General features: G+C 43.1%; 1 protein-coding gene across 3 annotated transcripts; it reads right to left on the bottom strand.

Annotated features, from left to right (window-relative positions):
* Positions 1-206: 206 nt before the first annotated feature.
* Positions 207-9,995, bottom strand: LOC130381835 (CCR4-NOT transcription complex subunit 6-like). 3 transcript variants are annotated; one of them, XR_008895481.1, is made up of 14 exons: positions 9,939-9,995; positions 8,389-8,515; positions 7,297-7,483; positions 6,676-6,761; positions 6,389-6,478; positions 6,224-6,292; positions 5,804-5,961; positions 5,068-5,222; positions 4,608-4,759; positions 3,882-4,100; positions 3,397-3,599; positions 1,585-1,813; positions 1,295-1,354; positions 207-1,001 (listed from the first exon to the last, which is right to left on the bottom strand). XR_008895481.1 is itself a non-coding variant. In XM_056589620.1 (14 exons), exons 2-14 carry the CDS (start codon positions 8,498-8,500, stop codon positions 992-994), a joined length of 1,734 nt encoding a protein of 577 aa, XP_056445595.1. In that variant the 5' UTR covers positions 8,501-8,515; positions 9,939-9,995; the 3' UTR covers positions 207-991. The 3 variants fall into 3 exon arrangements, 2 of the variants coding, with proteins under 2 accessions (XP_056445595.1, XP_056445596.1); XM_056589620.1 differs by having other exon boundaries at positions 1,581-1,813; XM_056589621.1 differs by having other exon boundaries at positions 1,581-1,813; positions 8,389-8,538; positions 9,939-9,983.
* Positions 9,996-12,009: the final 2,014 nt, after the last annotated feature.

The following is a 12,009-nucleotide window of genomic DNA, read 5'->3' as shown; positions in this document are numbered from 1 at the left end:
CTTTGCTAGCGCTCATGACACACACACACACACACACACACACACACACACACACACACACACACACACACACACACACACACACACACACACACACACACACACACACACACACACACACACACACACACACACTTCCAAAGCTAGACATACCTAGCACACCTGTACACCCAGTGGTTAACAGGAACACAAAACTCATCCGTTAACATTAGTATATTTCCTTTATTCAGGTAACATTTTCTTATTTCTTCCAACTACAAATTGTAATTAACATACAAATTAAATTCTCAAAAAATAATCTTCACGTACAAAATATATATCCATACAAATTCTTCTAATATTACATTTTTGTAAAGCAAAACATAAAGAGCCACCAGATGGTTGCAAGAGTGCAAGGGAAATAAAATGAATTGCCTTCGGGCAATATAGAGAACAAAGCACCTGGGCCCATATATTATTTCTTTTTTTCACATAAATAGGTTTACACATCCCTAAACCCCCCCCTCCCTATCCCTCCCCCGAACTTCAAGTATACACATCGTGAACCCCATCATGTATCCCATCATGCATCCCTTCATTCCGTTCAACTGGCACCACTTTAAGCTTACCATGTAGTTTTAGAGGTTCTGGGTTGAATCAATGTTATCTTTTGATGGTATTGCTGATATGACTTCATCACAGAGCTGGCGCATTAGGGCTGAACACAGGTGTACTGCATGACACTAATTAATATGTTAAAAAAAAATGTTTTTATTGTTTCCACTCCTACCGTGCCAACTCTGTTTCAACGCCTAGTTGAACACGTCCACCATGTTTAAGTGCATGATATAGCAATGGTCTGTTTGAAAGGCTCACATACGTTTTTGAACATTTATAAAAAAGGTATCATTGAAAGGTAAAAGAAAAACTAAGTGTGCAAGAAAATGTGTCCCAACCGTCCAACTGAACTTTCCACCTCTTCAGTGAACCAGTCCAGAAACTTGTGTCAGTGTTAAGTAGCACTGTACAATAAAATAAAAATACCACTAATGTTAAGACAACTTACCACACAGAATTTATAGTTATTTTTATGTCTGGTCATAAAAACACTAAACCGTATGGCCAGAGGCCACCCCAGTGTACTAAACCACCCTGGGGTGATTTATGTCAACAAAATGACTAGCTAGCAATGTAACCATTTTACCCTTTGGGGTTTCAACTCTTATTTTTATTTTAACGTTGCTGTCCCTGTCTCTGCGTGGGATTAATAAAGTACAATGTTATTGTCTTATAAAAGTTCTGAACAGGTACTTACCAATGGAGCAGAGCACCCACAGGATTCCCCAAGCCCTGGGCCTCCTGCAGGCTCAGTGTCCTGCCAACACAACAGAGTTTTGGTCCGACAGGCTTTTTATCATCATTCAAAACTCACGTATTTGCAACACATACACATGCAATTATAAACAAACTATCAAGAATAACACATGAAAATGTATTTTTTTCCCCCATTGTGGTCATTTGAGGGAGTTGGTTAAAGAGGTTAAGATGAAAGCAGCATAAATTGAAAAAGAAGCCATTACAATTCAGAAAAACAGTGTCACCTGCCCTTTCGTAGGAACTGTAACCCGCCGTGGCGTCTGATTGGCCGAGTCGCAGGGGGCGGGGTCGGGGGCGGGTGCAGCTCCAGCTGGACCAGCAGAGAGAAGTGGTCGGAGGGCACCAGCGGGTGGGGACACCCGACGATGTTCTGGGACAGCCAGGGGCCCTCAGGGGCCCCCAGCAGGCCCAGGACGCTCAGGTGGGACTGGCTGAAGAAGATGTAGTCGATCATGCCCTGAAGGCAGGGAAATGAAGGCGCGTTTTGAGTGGCAGGGCATTAAAATGAGATCCTGGTTCATCAATATATTAAGACATGGTTAGAAATGCCTCCCAGAAAAGTTCTGTAAAAAGGCCTGACCTTTGCCCTCTGGATCAAATTATTCAAACAAGTGATCCATTCCATTTCCCAAATCAGAAAAAAACAAAACATTGACTAAGCAACACTAACTAGCGATGAAAATACGCCAAACATTCACCCATCCAGCGATAACCACCCTCTAATTAATTGAAACGACTAGTAGGCTAATCTAGGTTCTTGCATTGCTTTTTCAAGAGCACACGTAAATTGAATTTTGTATAAAATTACTCTAATGTCTAAATGTGTTGTTTAATGACTGTTAGGGATGTTAACCGATGACCGTTTGAACGATGGTTGACCGTATCAATTTGAATCGATCAATCTTGTCGCTTGTCGGTAAAACAATTTTTTTGGGGTCAGTGTGGACTGTGGAGTGTGTGTTGGTTTCACTTCACACAAAAAGATGATCAGATGAGGCGACTTATTGAAAATTGAACGGACACAGCGTCTCTGGCGGTGTCTTAATTATTCCCGCATGCGAGCCGCGGAGAATATGATCTCTTAATTACTAAGGACAGTAGACTAACACTATAAGACTACAGTTAGCCATCTCATTCCAAGATCTTTTTTGTGAAGTGAAAAAAACTATCCATCACACAAAATTTTTCCTTCTCCTCCAAACTAAACAAGCGGCGTCTCTTCGGAGCTGCCATTTTCTTAAATGAGCCGCGGCAATGTTTCAAATGAGCTCCTAACGCTGCCCTCTTCTGATTGGCCGCGCTCTCTACACACGGTCAACTTGCAGTAAGCATGCCTCGTGTTTCAATTCAAACACAGGTCTCTGCTGCGGTTAGAGCCACTGGCTCTCACTCGGAGAGTGTGTGAGTGTGTGTGTGAGTCGGAGGCAGAACGGGAGGGAGATAAGCAGAGTTACGAAATAGCAGGCGGCTGGCACGGTTCGAAATGGCTGTTATTTCAAATAGCACCTTTTATTCTGATCGGTTAACCGGTATTAACCGGTTAATGAGGCTCGGTGGTCGGTCAAGAATATTTTACATTTTCGCCATCCCTAGTTTGTGTAATATACTGGGTGCATGAAACAGTAGTATCCTAGGATGTTTGTACCACAGCTGAGCCACTAGGGGGAATTGTTGCACTGCGTCTCATGATTTAAAAGCTGAGGCAAATTCATATTTTTATTCAATGCGCTTTTACTTCTCAGCGCTCTGAGCCCTCTGCATCATGAAAGCGGGGAAAACGACAGAGCACAAGCTTTACGCTACAAACGCATACAAAGACTGCAACAGCAAATATCTAGCCTATATTTATTTGTATTGCTACGCAAATTAAATATTGCTGAACCTAAGAGACTGTGGTTAAGTAGCCCAAAGGTGGACAGGTTAACGATTCTGGGATTACTATTGATTAACTTTCCAAAACAATCCCCGTGTCCAGAACTTCTGGGAGCTAGTTCATGACTAGAGTACAACACTTCACAGGGGGACCTAAAGAGGACGCACCTTGAAGAAGTAGGTGTAGTTTGTGAAAGGCATCAGGCTGGTCTCGTAGGCGCTCTTCAGGTGGAAGTTGTGCGTGATGCTGCCGTTGGGCTTCCCGTTCTTCCCGGAGCAGCTGAAGTTGCTCAGGCACTTGCTGTACGTCAGCTGCTTCAGGTCTGTGTGGATCTCCGACACCGCCCCGCTGCTCAGGTACTCCACCACACCTGGACGGCACCAAGACGTGCGCTTCAAATGCGTTGTTGCAAATGCACCGACCCCATAACGCACATGTGGGACTTTGTACCATACAACACATCGCCAAATGGACTTTCACTGCTGCACAAAATGTTTCAATATAATAAAATATGAAACAAGATCTAGCAAGCTCCTGTGCTTCCATTGCCCATAGGCACTTTTTTACAGTTTAACATTTTTTGTCAAATGACTTGCATTATACATAATAAAAACAGAGTAGCCAGATAGACTTGGGGTCCCGCACAGCCTACCAGAGTCTGGCAGGGAGTTGAGGTCAGCGCACAGGACGATGGGGATGGGGGGACAATTGGTGGGGGCCCAGCAGACGCCAGAGGCCCTCTCCGCGATGGTCTTCAGCTCGGACAGGAACATCATAGTCTGGATCAGCTTGACGTCCGAGTACTCGGGGTCCCAGTGCAGATGGGTGTTGGCCACCAGGATCAGCTGCCTGTCCACCACAGGCTTCAGCCCTGGGGAAAGAGTGGAAGAGCTCCTGATCTCCCTGAATCATCCTCATAAGATATTAGATTTAAAAGGTTTGGGATAGAGGCATCTGGAAAATCCTACTTTATTGGGTGAAATAAATCTAAATTAAAATGACCAAATACAATCATTTTATTTTAACATAAAATAAACAAATTTATCATACAAAAATATATCAATGTACGATAAATAAGTTAAAAAAAGAAAAGAAAAGGGAATGTACCCTCTCAATTCTTTAAGTAAGAGGGTGTATAACCTTGATACTCGTTTGTTAGACGTCATCATTGAAACAAGAATGTTGAATAATAACCAGGCGGTATTGAGTAGAGATTCAAAAGGTAAAACACCGGCATCGAATGGAAGTTAACAGAACAAGAGGACTTTGTGTAAGCCTTCATTTTGTATCCAGCATCTTGCTGCCAGGGTAACGGCAACATCCCCAGAGACTTCTCCATGAGCTTCAATGTACTCAACAGCGTGCAGGCACTCCTCACCTCCAGTGAACATTTCCTTATTGACCTCCAGAAGCACTGCCACGCCGACGTTGTCCTTGGTCATGACTCTGTTAAGCATGTCGTCTGAGCCGTTGGAGTTGGCCAGGGCTATCTGGCTGAACTCTACCATGTGTTTCTGTACCACCGTGAACCTGCAGAAAAAACAACAACCCAGAAGCATCCATTGAGGCCTAGGCAGCCATCAACACAACCATGGCATGATTCATAAAATAAAAGCCCCTTCTTTGTTTGTTTGTGTGGCCTCTTAAGAAACTGTTGCAATAGTTTGAGAAATTATTTATAGACGTCCACACATTCAGAGGGGCTACAACTGAGGGGAAAAGAAACATTGCGTTGTCGAGCAGTCCCAAGACAAAAATAAACAAACCCTATGGCTCAGTGGTTCTTCGATGGTACATGTGGGAAAGCAAAGAACATCGCCTCGACGCTGAGCCCTTACTTCTCGGTCTTGTAGAACACCGCGCAGCCGTCCACATGCCTCCGATCGCGCTCGCTCACGTGTTTCGCGCGAGACTTGGCGCAGAAGTAGCCGTCGTATCCAAGAGGTCTCAGGACTTCCTGGAAGAGGTTGTAGTACTGTTCCGTCTCCACTTCCTGAGGACAATATGGTTAGCAAAGAAAATCTATTTTTATGACCTTCTTTTGAAATCTTAGAGGTAATAAGGTTTGTAAAGGTTGGTTTTATATTGATGATGTACTGAAATGGCAGTAGCATTGTTGATTTGTTTTGAATACCTCAGTAGGTGGTGTGTGGGTGTGGAATGAGACTTAACAAAAGCAGTCTGTGGCAGCGGATAATGGTGTGGGAGTTGACAGGCTTTCAGGTTTTAAGTAGAACCGTTTGACCCTGGCAGCACAGTTCGGAACATACCGGAGAACAAATTGGACATCAACTAACTAATTACAAAACAAGGATATACTTTGGGTTTTAGTTGGCAGCCCGCCCCCCCTCGAAAAAAGTTTATGATGGCCATTGTTTGAATAAATGGGCACTCTGATGAAACGTGTATCCTAAGGGGAAAGGAGAAGAAGACTTCATCCTTTTGCCAAGCCTCACATAAAATAATAAGTTGTGCAAAGACACCGCCAGAGGCATCTTGCCTGCGGCTCGGGCTCTGCATTGTCCCCTCCCATAACCAAAAATGATGCAGCATAAAAAACATAAAAGATTTCACCTGCAGACTGATGATGTCGGCGTCCCCAGCGGTGATCTCCTCCACGATGCCCTTCTTCCGATACTCCCAGCTCAGGGCCCAGGACGGGCAGTAGCCGTACATCTGCTGAGTGGCGTATTTGTCGCAGAGCACGTTGTAACACATGACCGTGAGCGCGGCTAGCCAGGTCGGAGAGGGGGCCAGGGGGGGCGAGGAGGGGTTCATACGTTAGAACTGGTGCAGAGGGGACGAGTTTTACATTTCATTGATCTCTGAAAATGATCCCTCGAAGGAGGATGGCTCAGAGCCCGGTCCGGAAACCGATAACATCAAAGGGCACATCTGGGCTGAATGCAACATAACTATAAAGCCACATTTCAAGGTGCTTTACATAGCGTAAAAGTAGCCTAGAACCATCATAGCAGGGTTATTTTGGAGTACCTGTGGAGATCAGCTGGTTCCGCGGTTTAACAGTAACCCACGGTCTAAGGAAGGGTTGGAGAGGACCCACTGGAAGCCATAAAAACATTTAAATACAGTCAACAAGAAGATAAACGTTACAATAATGAACACAGGGTGAGTTGATGGAACCATGGATCCGATTACCTGGAAGGGAGTCCAGTAAGTAATTCAGGACCTTTCTGGTTCCTTCCGGCTCTTGGTGGAGGATGTAAATGTCGTCAGACAGCGGGTTTCCTGCAAAAGCATCATGACCTGGTCAGACAAACTCTGGCCTGATAAAGACCGTGTGGGTGTGTCTGCATGCACAGACACACACACACACACTTCCTGCACACAACCAAACCCACAGTGCAAGGAAAAGGTGAAGTGAAGACAGATAATGGCACCATCATTTAATGAAACAAAGAAGAAAAAACATGTCTAAGTCCTACCTTCAATCCCCAGAGTGTGTACTTGAAACAGATTACCCAGTTCAAAGGGTAAAACACTTAACTTGTTTTCGTTTAAATGCAATTCCCTGCAGAAACAGGGGAAAGTGCTTCAAATAATGCATAAAAAAAACACAGTTAGGCATGTCATTCAGCCATTTAAATATACAAGGGTACCGCTTATGCGGTTTCGATAAATAATCTCAGGTATCGATTTATGCACATCACTCACGCAGGCAAAAGAAGCTTGGCCCTCAGCCATCATGACACAAAGATCAATATCAATTAACTCAACATCGAGGGGACATTCTTCAAATAGACAAGCGAGAACACAGACAAACAGAAAAGTTAATAATATGTATGGAACATTTTTCACCCTAGACCTTTATTTAAATCTAAATCCAAAAAATGTAAACAATATAATCCATTATCCATCTGTCCATTAATCTACGGCATCTATCCATTAATGGTACATTAATGTACTGTATCCATCGATCTATCCATCTACACCTTATCATTTTCAGCACAGCGTTGTGAAATAAAGCCTACCCAAACAGGGGTGGAATATCGCCAGAGTATCCACCGCAGTAAAGTACATGCATAGAAGGTAGTACCGGCTCCTACCGGAGGGAAACGACGGTGCCGATCTCGGAGGGCAGAGTGCAGAGCTGGTTGCACGACACGTTCAGGTACTCCAGTCGGTGCAGGCAGGCGATGTCAGGCGGAAGGGAGGTGAGGTGGTTGTTGTTGATGTAAAGTGCCGTGAGGTGGGAGAGCCTCCATAGCGAGCTGCTGAGATGTCTGACCCCGCCTGGAAGTCAGACGACCATAAGGTTACGATGTAGCCACAAACCTACTCGTTGGTCTGCACCATGGAGATTCCCATCATAGTTGGAACTGATTTGACTGGGTCTAAGAGTCTTTCGTTCTGGGGGATAAAACCATCATATCTGTCAAACATCCTTTATAAATATCAAAATAACTTTTTAGTTTTGATTCTGACTAAGAGCAATTTGGGTGCAATTAGCGTGGGTGACGGTCGCCTACGCAACAATAGCAGTGGCACTTTTGTCTTTGGATTTATTATTTATATTTTCACATCAATACCTCAGCCTGTGACTGGTAAAAAAAAATTAACCAGCCTGCAGCTCCGGTAGATAACAATGACTATAACTTGGTGTACTGGCCTTATTTTGCCTCTTTTGATTAGAAAAACGTGAAAGTAAGGTCAAACCCATGCAATTGGCATTAGAGGCTGTACAGTGAGCAACAGAGCGTGTAACTGTTCTTGCTATAAACCCTTTTGCCACAAGCCGTTCTGCCACATTAATTAATGCCTCTGCGGTATCCAGTCAAATTGTACTTTTACCAGAGAGACAAACCACAGTGGTGTTTGTTTGGATTCGTTGTTCTGCCAAAAGGAATTGGCATTTCCAAACCCCAGTGTTTCAGGAGACCTCTGCTTAATACTAGTTCTTAAAAAAAAAATATGCCATGGGTAACTGCCCTGGTTTCATTTCAAATAAGTCATTCTCACACAAAACGAAAAAACACAAAACGATGCATGATGTCCCATAATCTACAAACTGCAATTTCCATACAATAAAACTTTGTTGTGAGCACTAAAGAGCGTCCAGCGTGACTCAGGCACAGGGCTGCGTTTTAATGGCTTCTAAATGGTAGCAGGGCGATTGTTCACAGCAGAGTAACACCAACCAGTTATCTCCAGTTGGGACCAGTGAGATTTCTTCCCCGTCGCGGCGTCCTGGGGAGACATGATGGTGGACTGCTTCAGGGGGGTTGGAGATGGACAACGCTCGTCTGACATGGCTGGTGGAAAGTTCTGAAATGATAAATAGAAAAAGGCTGCCCACCATAAAACACATAGGATTCCACATCTGCAAATCATTCGAATGCCGTTTGTGTGCAGCACAAGCCCCACTCGCACGCGGACAGAAACAAAATAAAAAGCAGTTAACAGAAAAATAAAATCACTTCAATGTCCCACCCAAGAAATCTGTTTTTGTTATTTAAAATCCCATAAAGAGATTGAAACCTCTTAAAGGCCCATTTATAATGCAGCTCCATCTGGTTAATCCATCACCAATCGTAACGTCTCCAAGTGAAGAAGAGCAGACAGACAGCAAGGTTGTTTACACTACCTTTCAACTGCTCTACTGCAAATCTGAAATACAGATTTTGATGACACTAGGCAACTGGATAGAAAACATAACAAGAATAAAAGGCAGTGCGTTTCACCACTCAAGAAGAATCGAATCAAAGAAGAGATCTATCCTGGTGTGTTGTTGATCCTGATTTATGCGTCGCTGGGGAACCTTAGTAAACAAACCAATTGTAATCGTCCTACTCCATATTATGCTTATTGCTCAACCTCAATACACCACTAAAGAAGAATTGTATCAAAGAAAAGCGATATATCCTGGTGTGTTGTTGATCCTGATTTATGCATCGCTGGGGAAATTTAGTAAACAAACCACTTGTACTCGTCCTACTCCAAATTATGCTCATTGCTCAACCTCATTCACGGATGCAATTCGTAAACTCAAGTGCAACGCAATTAAAAGAAGGTCATTCAGTTCTGGAAACATCAACGATACGAGTAGTATACTCCGCCTAGCCTTCTGCCAAACGGATGAAGAGCAGCTCATTGAGCTCAACATGCACGGAAGTGCCATGACGCGTTTTCATTGAATTATCATCCATGCCCAAGAATTCAACAGCCTGCATGAGAAATGTGGCCCTTACAGCAGATGACGACGAAGACTTCATGAAGAAAAAAATGTCAAATACAACACTAGGGCAGCCAAAACGATCGGGTCTGCAAGAAGAGTGCAAAAGTGCAGCACGCATAAATAATGTCATGTTCGGTCAACGCGCTGCATCCATAGAATGACTGAATTTAATTGTTTTAATTGGTCGGACCTCACGAAAGAGACTGAGCTGTCAACCCTCATACAAATGCCAAATTAAAAAAGGTAGACTACGTCTAATCCATAACATGCCTCTACAAAACTAATGAGCGTCCAAAAGTGCAGAGGATCCGGTAACAGGGTGAAATATGCAGATCATGTGTATTCTGCAGTCCAAGTCAATTGACCGGGATCCCTTATGACCACAGACAAGAGGAAGAAACGATCAACTAAAACCATTTCATCCGCAATGCTTATGAATGCTTATGAAACACAAAATCCAGATTCGACCAAAGAAATCATTATTATTCCATCACTTCTTTGGGGGGTTTATACCTGCTGGTCCGGAAGCTCGCTCGCTCGTTGGTACAAAAGGCTCGGGGATCGGGGAGCTGGGACCTGCGGCCACTTGGCCACGTGCGTCATTTGTATGCAACACGTGACGGCAATCAGCTCGCGCACTCTCCTCACGTGCGGTACGTTTCCCGGGCCTTCTTTCCTGCGGCCCCGCGTCAGGGGACGTTCTCCTTGAATGGATCATCGTTATCATGGAGGTTCACAAAATCACGCTATTGTTTTGGTATGCAGAAAATGTATGTAGATTTCTCATTCGTCGGTGTCTAGTCGTTCAAACGTTTCGCAAATGTTCGATATGCCTGTCTAAGCATTGTTGTTGTATGCACCGCCACCAGAGGGCGGCAACGGAGTTCCAAAATACAATTTGGCCAACCGACTAGCATCAAAGGACCACGAATCTGCCGGTAGAGCCCATGGGACCTATGAGATCGAAAAATATGAATGGGTTTCAATGGAGAGAAAGTAATTATTTTCTGGTCCCAGTCTTTATATGCCCTGGATTAGACACATATGTTGTTTGTGGATTTAAATGATAATTTGTCATGCAAAGAAAACTCAACAATTTCTTGAAGTTTGATAATGTTAGTTTTTTTCCAAGGGGATGAAAAAAGCATCAAAAGAGGTGAAAACCATTACAAGTTGGGGCATGTGGAGAGTTTCAGTTACGCCGATGGGGAGATTGTCGGTCTTGTCCACGCCGGTCGCAGGGAGCGTGACGGCACATATTAGACATGTAGTCTTTCTCATTGTGTTTTCTCTACAGCCTTTAACTGAACAATTGCACAATAAACGGTCAAACTCTTGACATGATTTTTTTTTATTTTAATCCACAAACAACATATGTGTAATCTGGGGCATATAAGGACTGGGACCAGAAGATAATTACTTTCTCAACATTAAAACCCATTCGTATATTTCGATCTTATATGTCCCATGGGCTCTACCAGAAGGGGCGTGACTTCGCCACTCAATTCTGGTAGATACAGTGAGACCGTGAACAAAGCCATGTAACAGGATTCTACAAAGATTGTTTGTGTGTGTGTGTGTGTGTGTGTGTGTGTGTGTGTGTGTGTGTGTGTGTGTGTGTGTGTGTGTGTGTGTGTGTGTGTGTGTGTGTGTGTGTGTGTGTGTGTGTGTGACACTGAGAAACATAGACTACATACAAAGCACTGACACCACTGAGAAACCACCACTAGGTACATCAAATATCAAATAGATTTAAAGATATGCAGGCTAGTAGTAGCCAATATTCGTTTGAATATTTTTTCAAGGACTGCATAGAGATTCACGTGACAAAGAATTGAACAGTAACAGACCGTATAATGAGTAGCTCAGAGCAAAACGTTTGTATATGGCCTGCTTTCTACAGCCAGTTTATAGCCTGCTGTATATAACCTAATCTATAGCCTGTCTATAGCCTACTTTAGGGGTCAGCAACCTTTTCAACATGCAGTGCCAGTTTGGCATTTTCTTGTTAATGAGTGTGCCTTAAGCAACAATATATTAAATATTAAGCTGAATTATGACGCAGCGACCAAAAACATTTCCAGAAGACCTGGAATTGTATTATTTCCATATAGTCCACAATCATGCATCAACATTTTAAATGTTTTTTGTTGTTGTTATATTTGCTACATGGGCTTACAAATTATAATTATGTCCCATCTTAATACACACCACTTTCAGAAACTCATTCAACATATTTGCACTGTGAGAAATGTAAAAAACAAGAATATATGAGAATGTTGGAACCATCCACATCAATATCTTTAAGACATGTACAGCTTTGCAAAACCATGTGAAGGCGATGCTATAGGCCACAATATTTTCTTCTCAATTGATCCCATTTCAGAACACTGCTTTCAGTAACTCATTTAATCATATTTGCACTGGAAGGAAATGCCCAAAACAGAATAAAGTGCAAAAATCGGTAGGAATAATTATGCTGCCGTATTGTGCGGGGACATTTTTGAATAATAATAATAAAACATAAAAAAAATATATATATTTTTTAAGTGTGCCAATGATTATACTGCCACATGCCAGTGTT

Source organism: Gadus chalcogrammus, chromosome 4 (assembly GCF_026213295.1).
Source record: "Gadus chalcogrammus isolate NIFS_2021 chromosome 4, NIFS_Gcha_1.0, whole genome shotgun sequence".
NCBI classification, from domain to species: domain Eukaryota; kingdom Metazoa; phylum Chordata; class Actinopteri; order Gadiformes; family Gadidae; genus Gadus; species Gadus chalcogrammus.
This window is presented reverse-complemented; position numbering and strand designations above follow the sequence as displayed.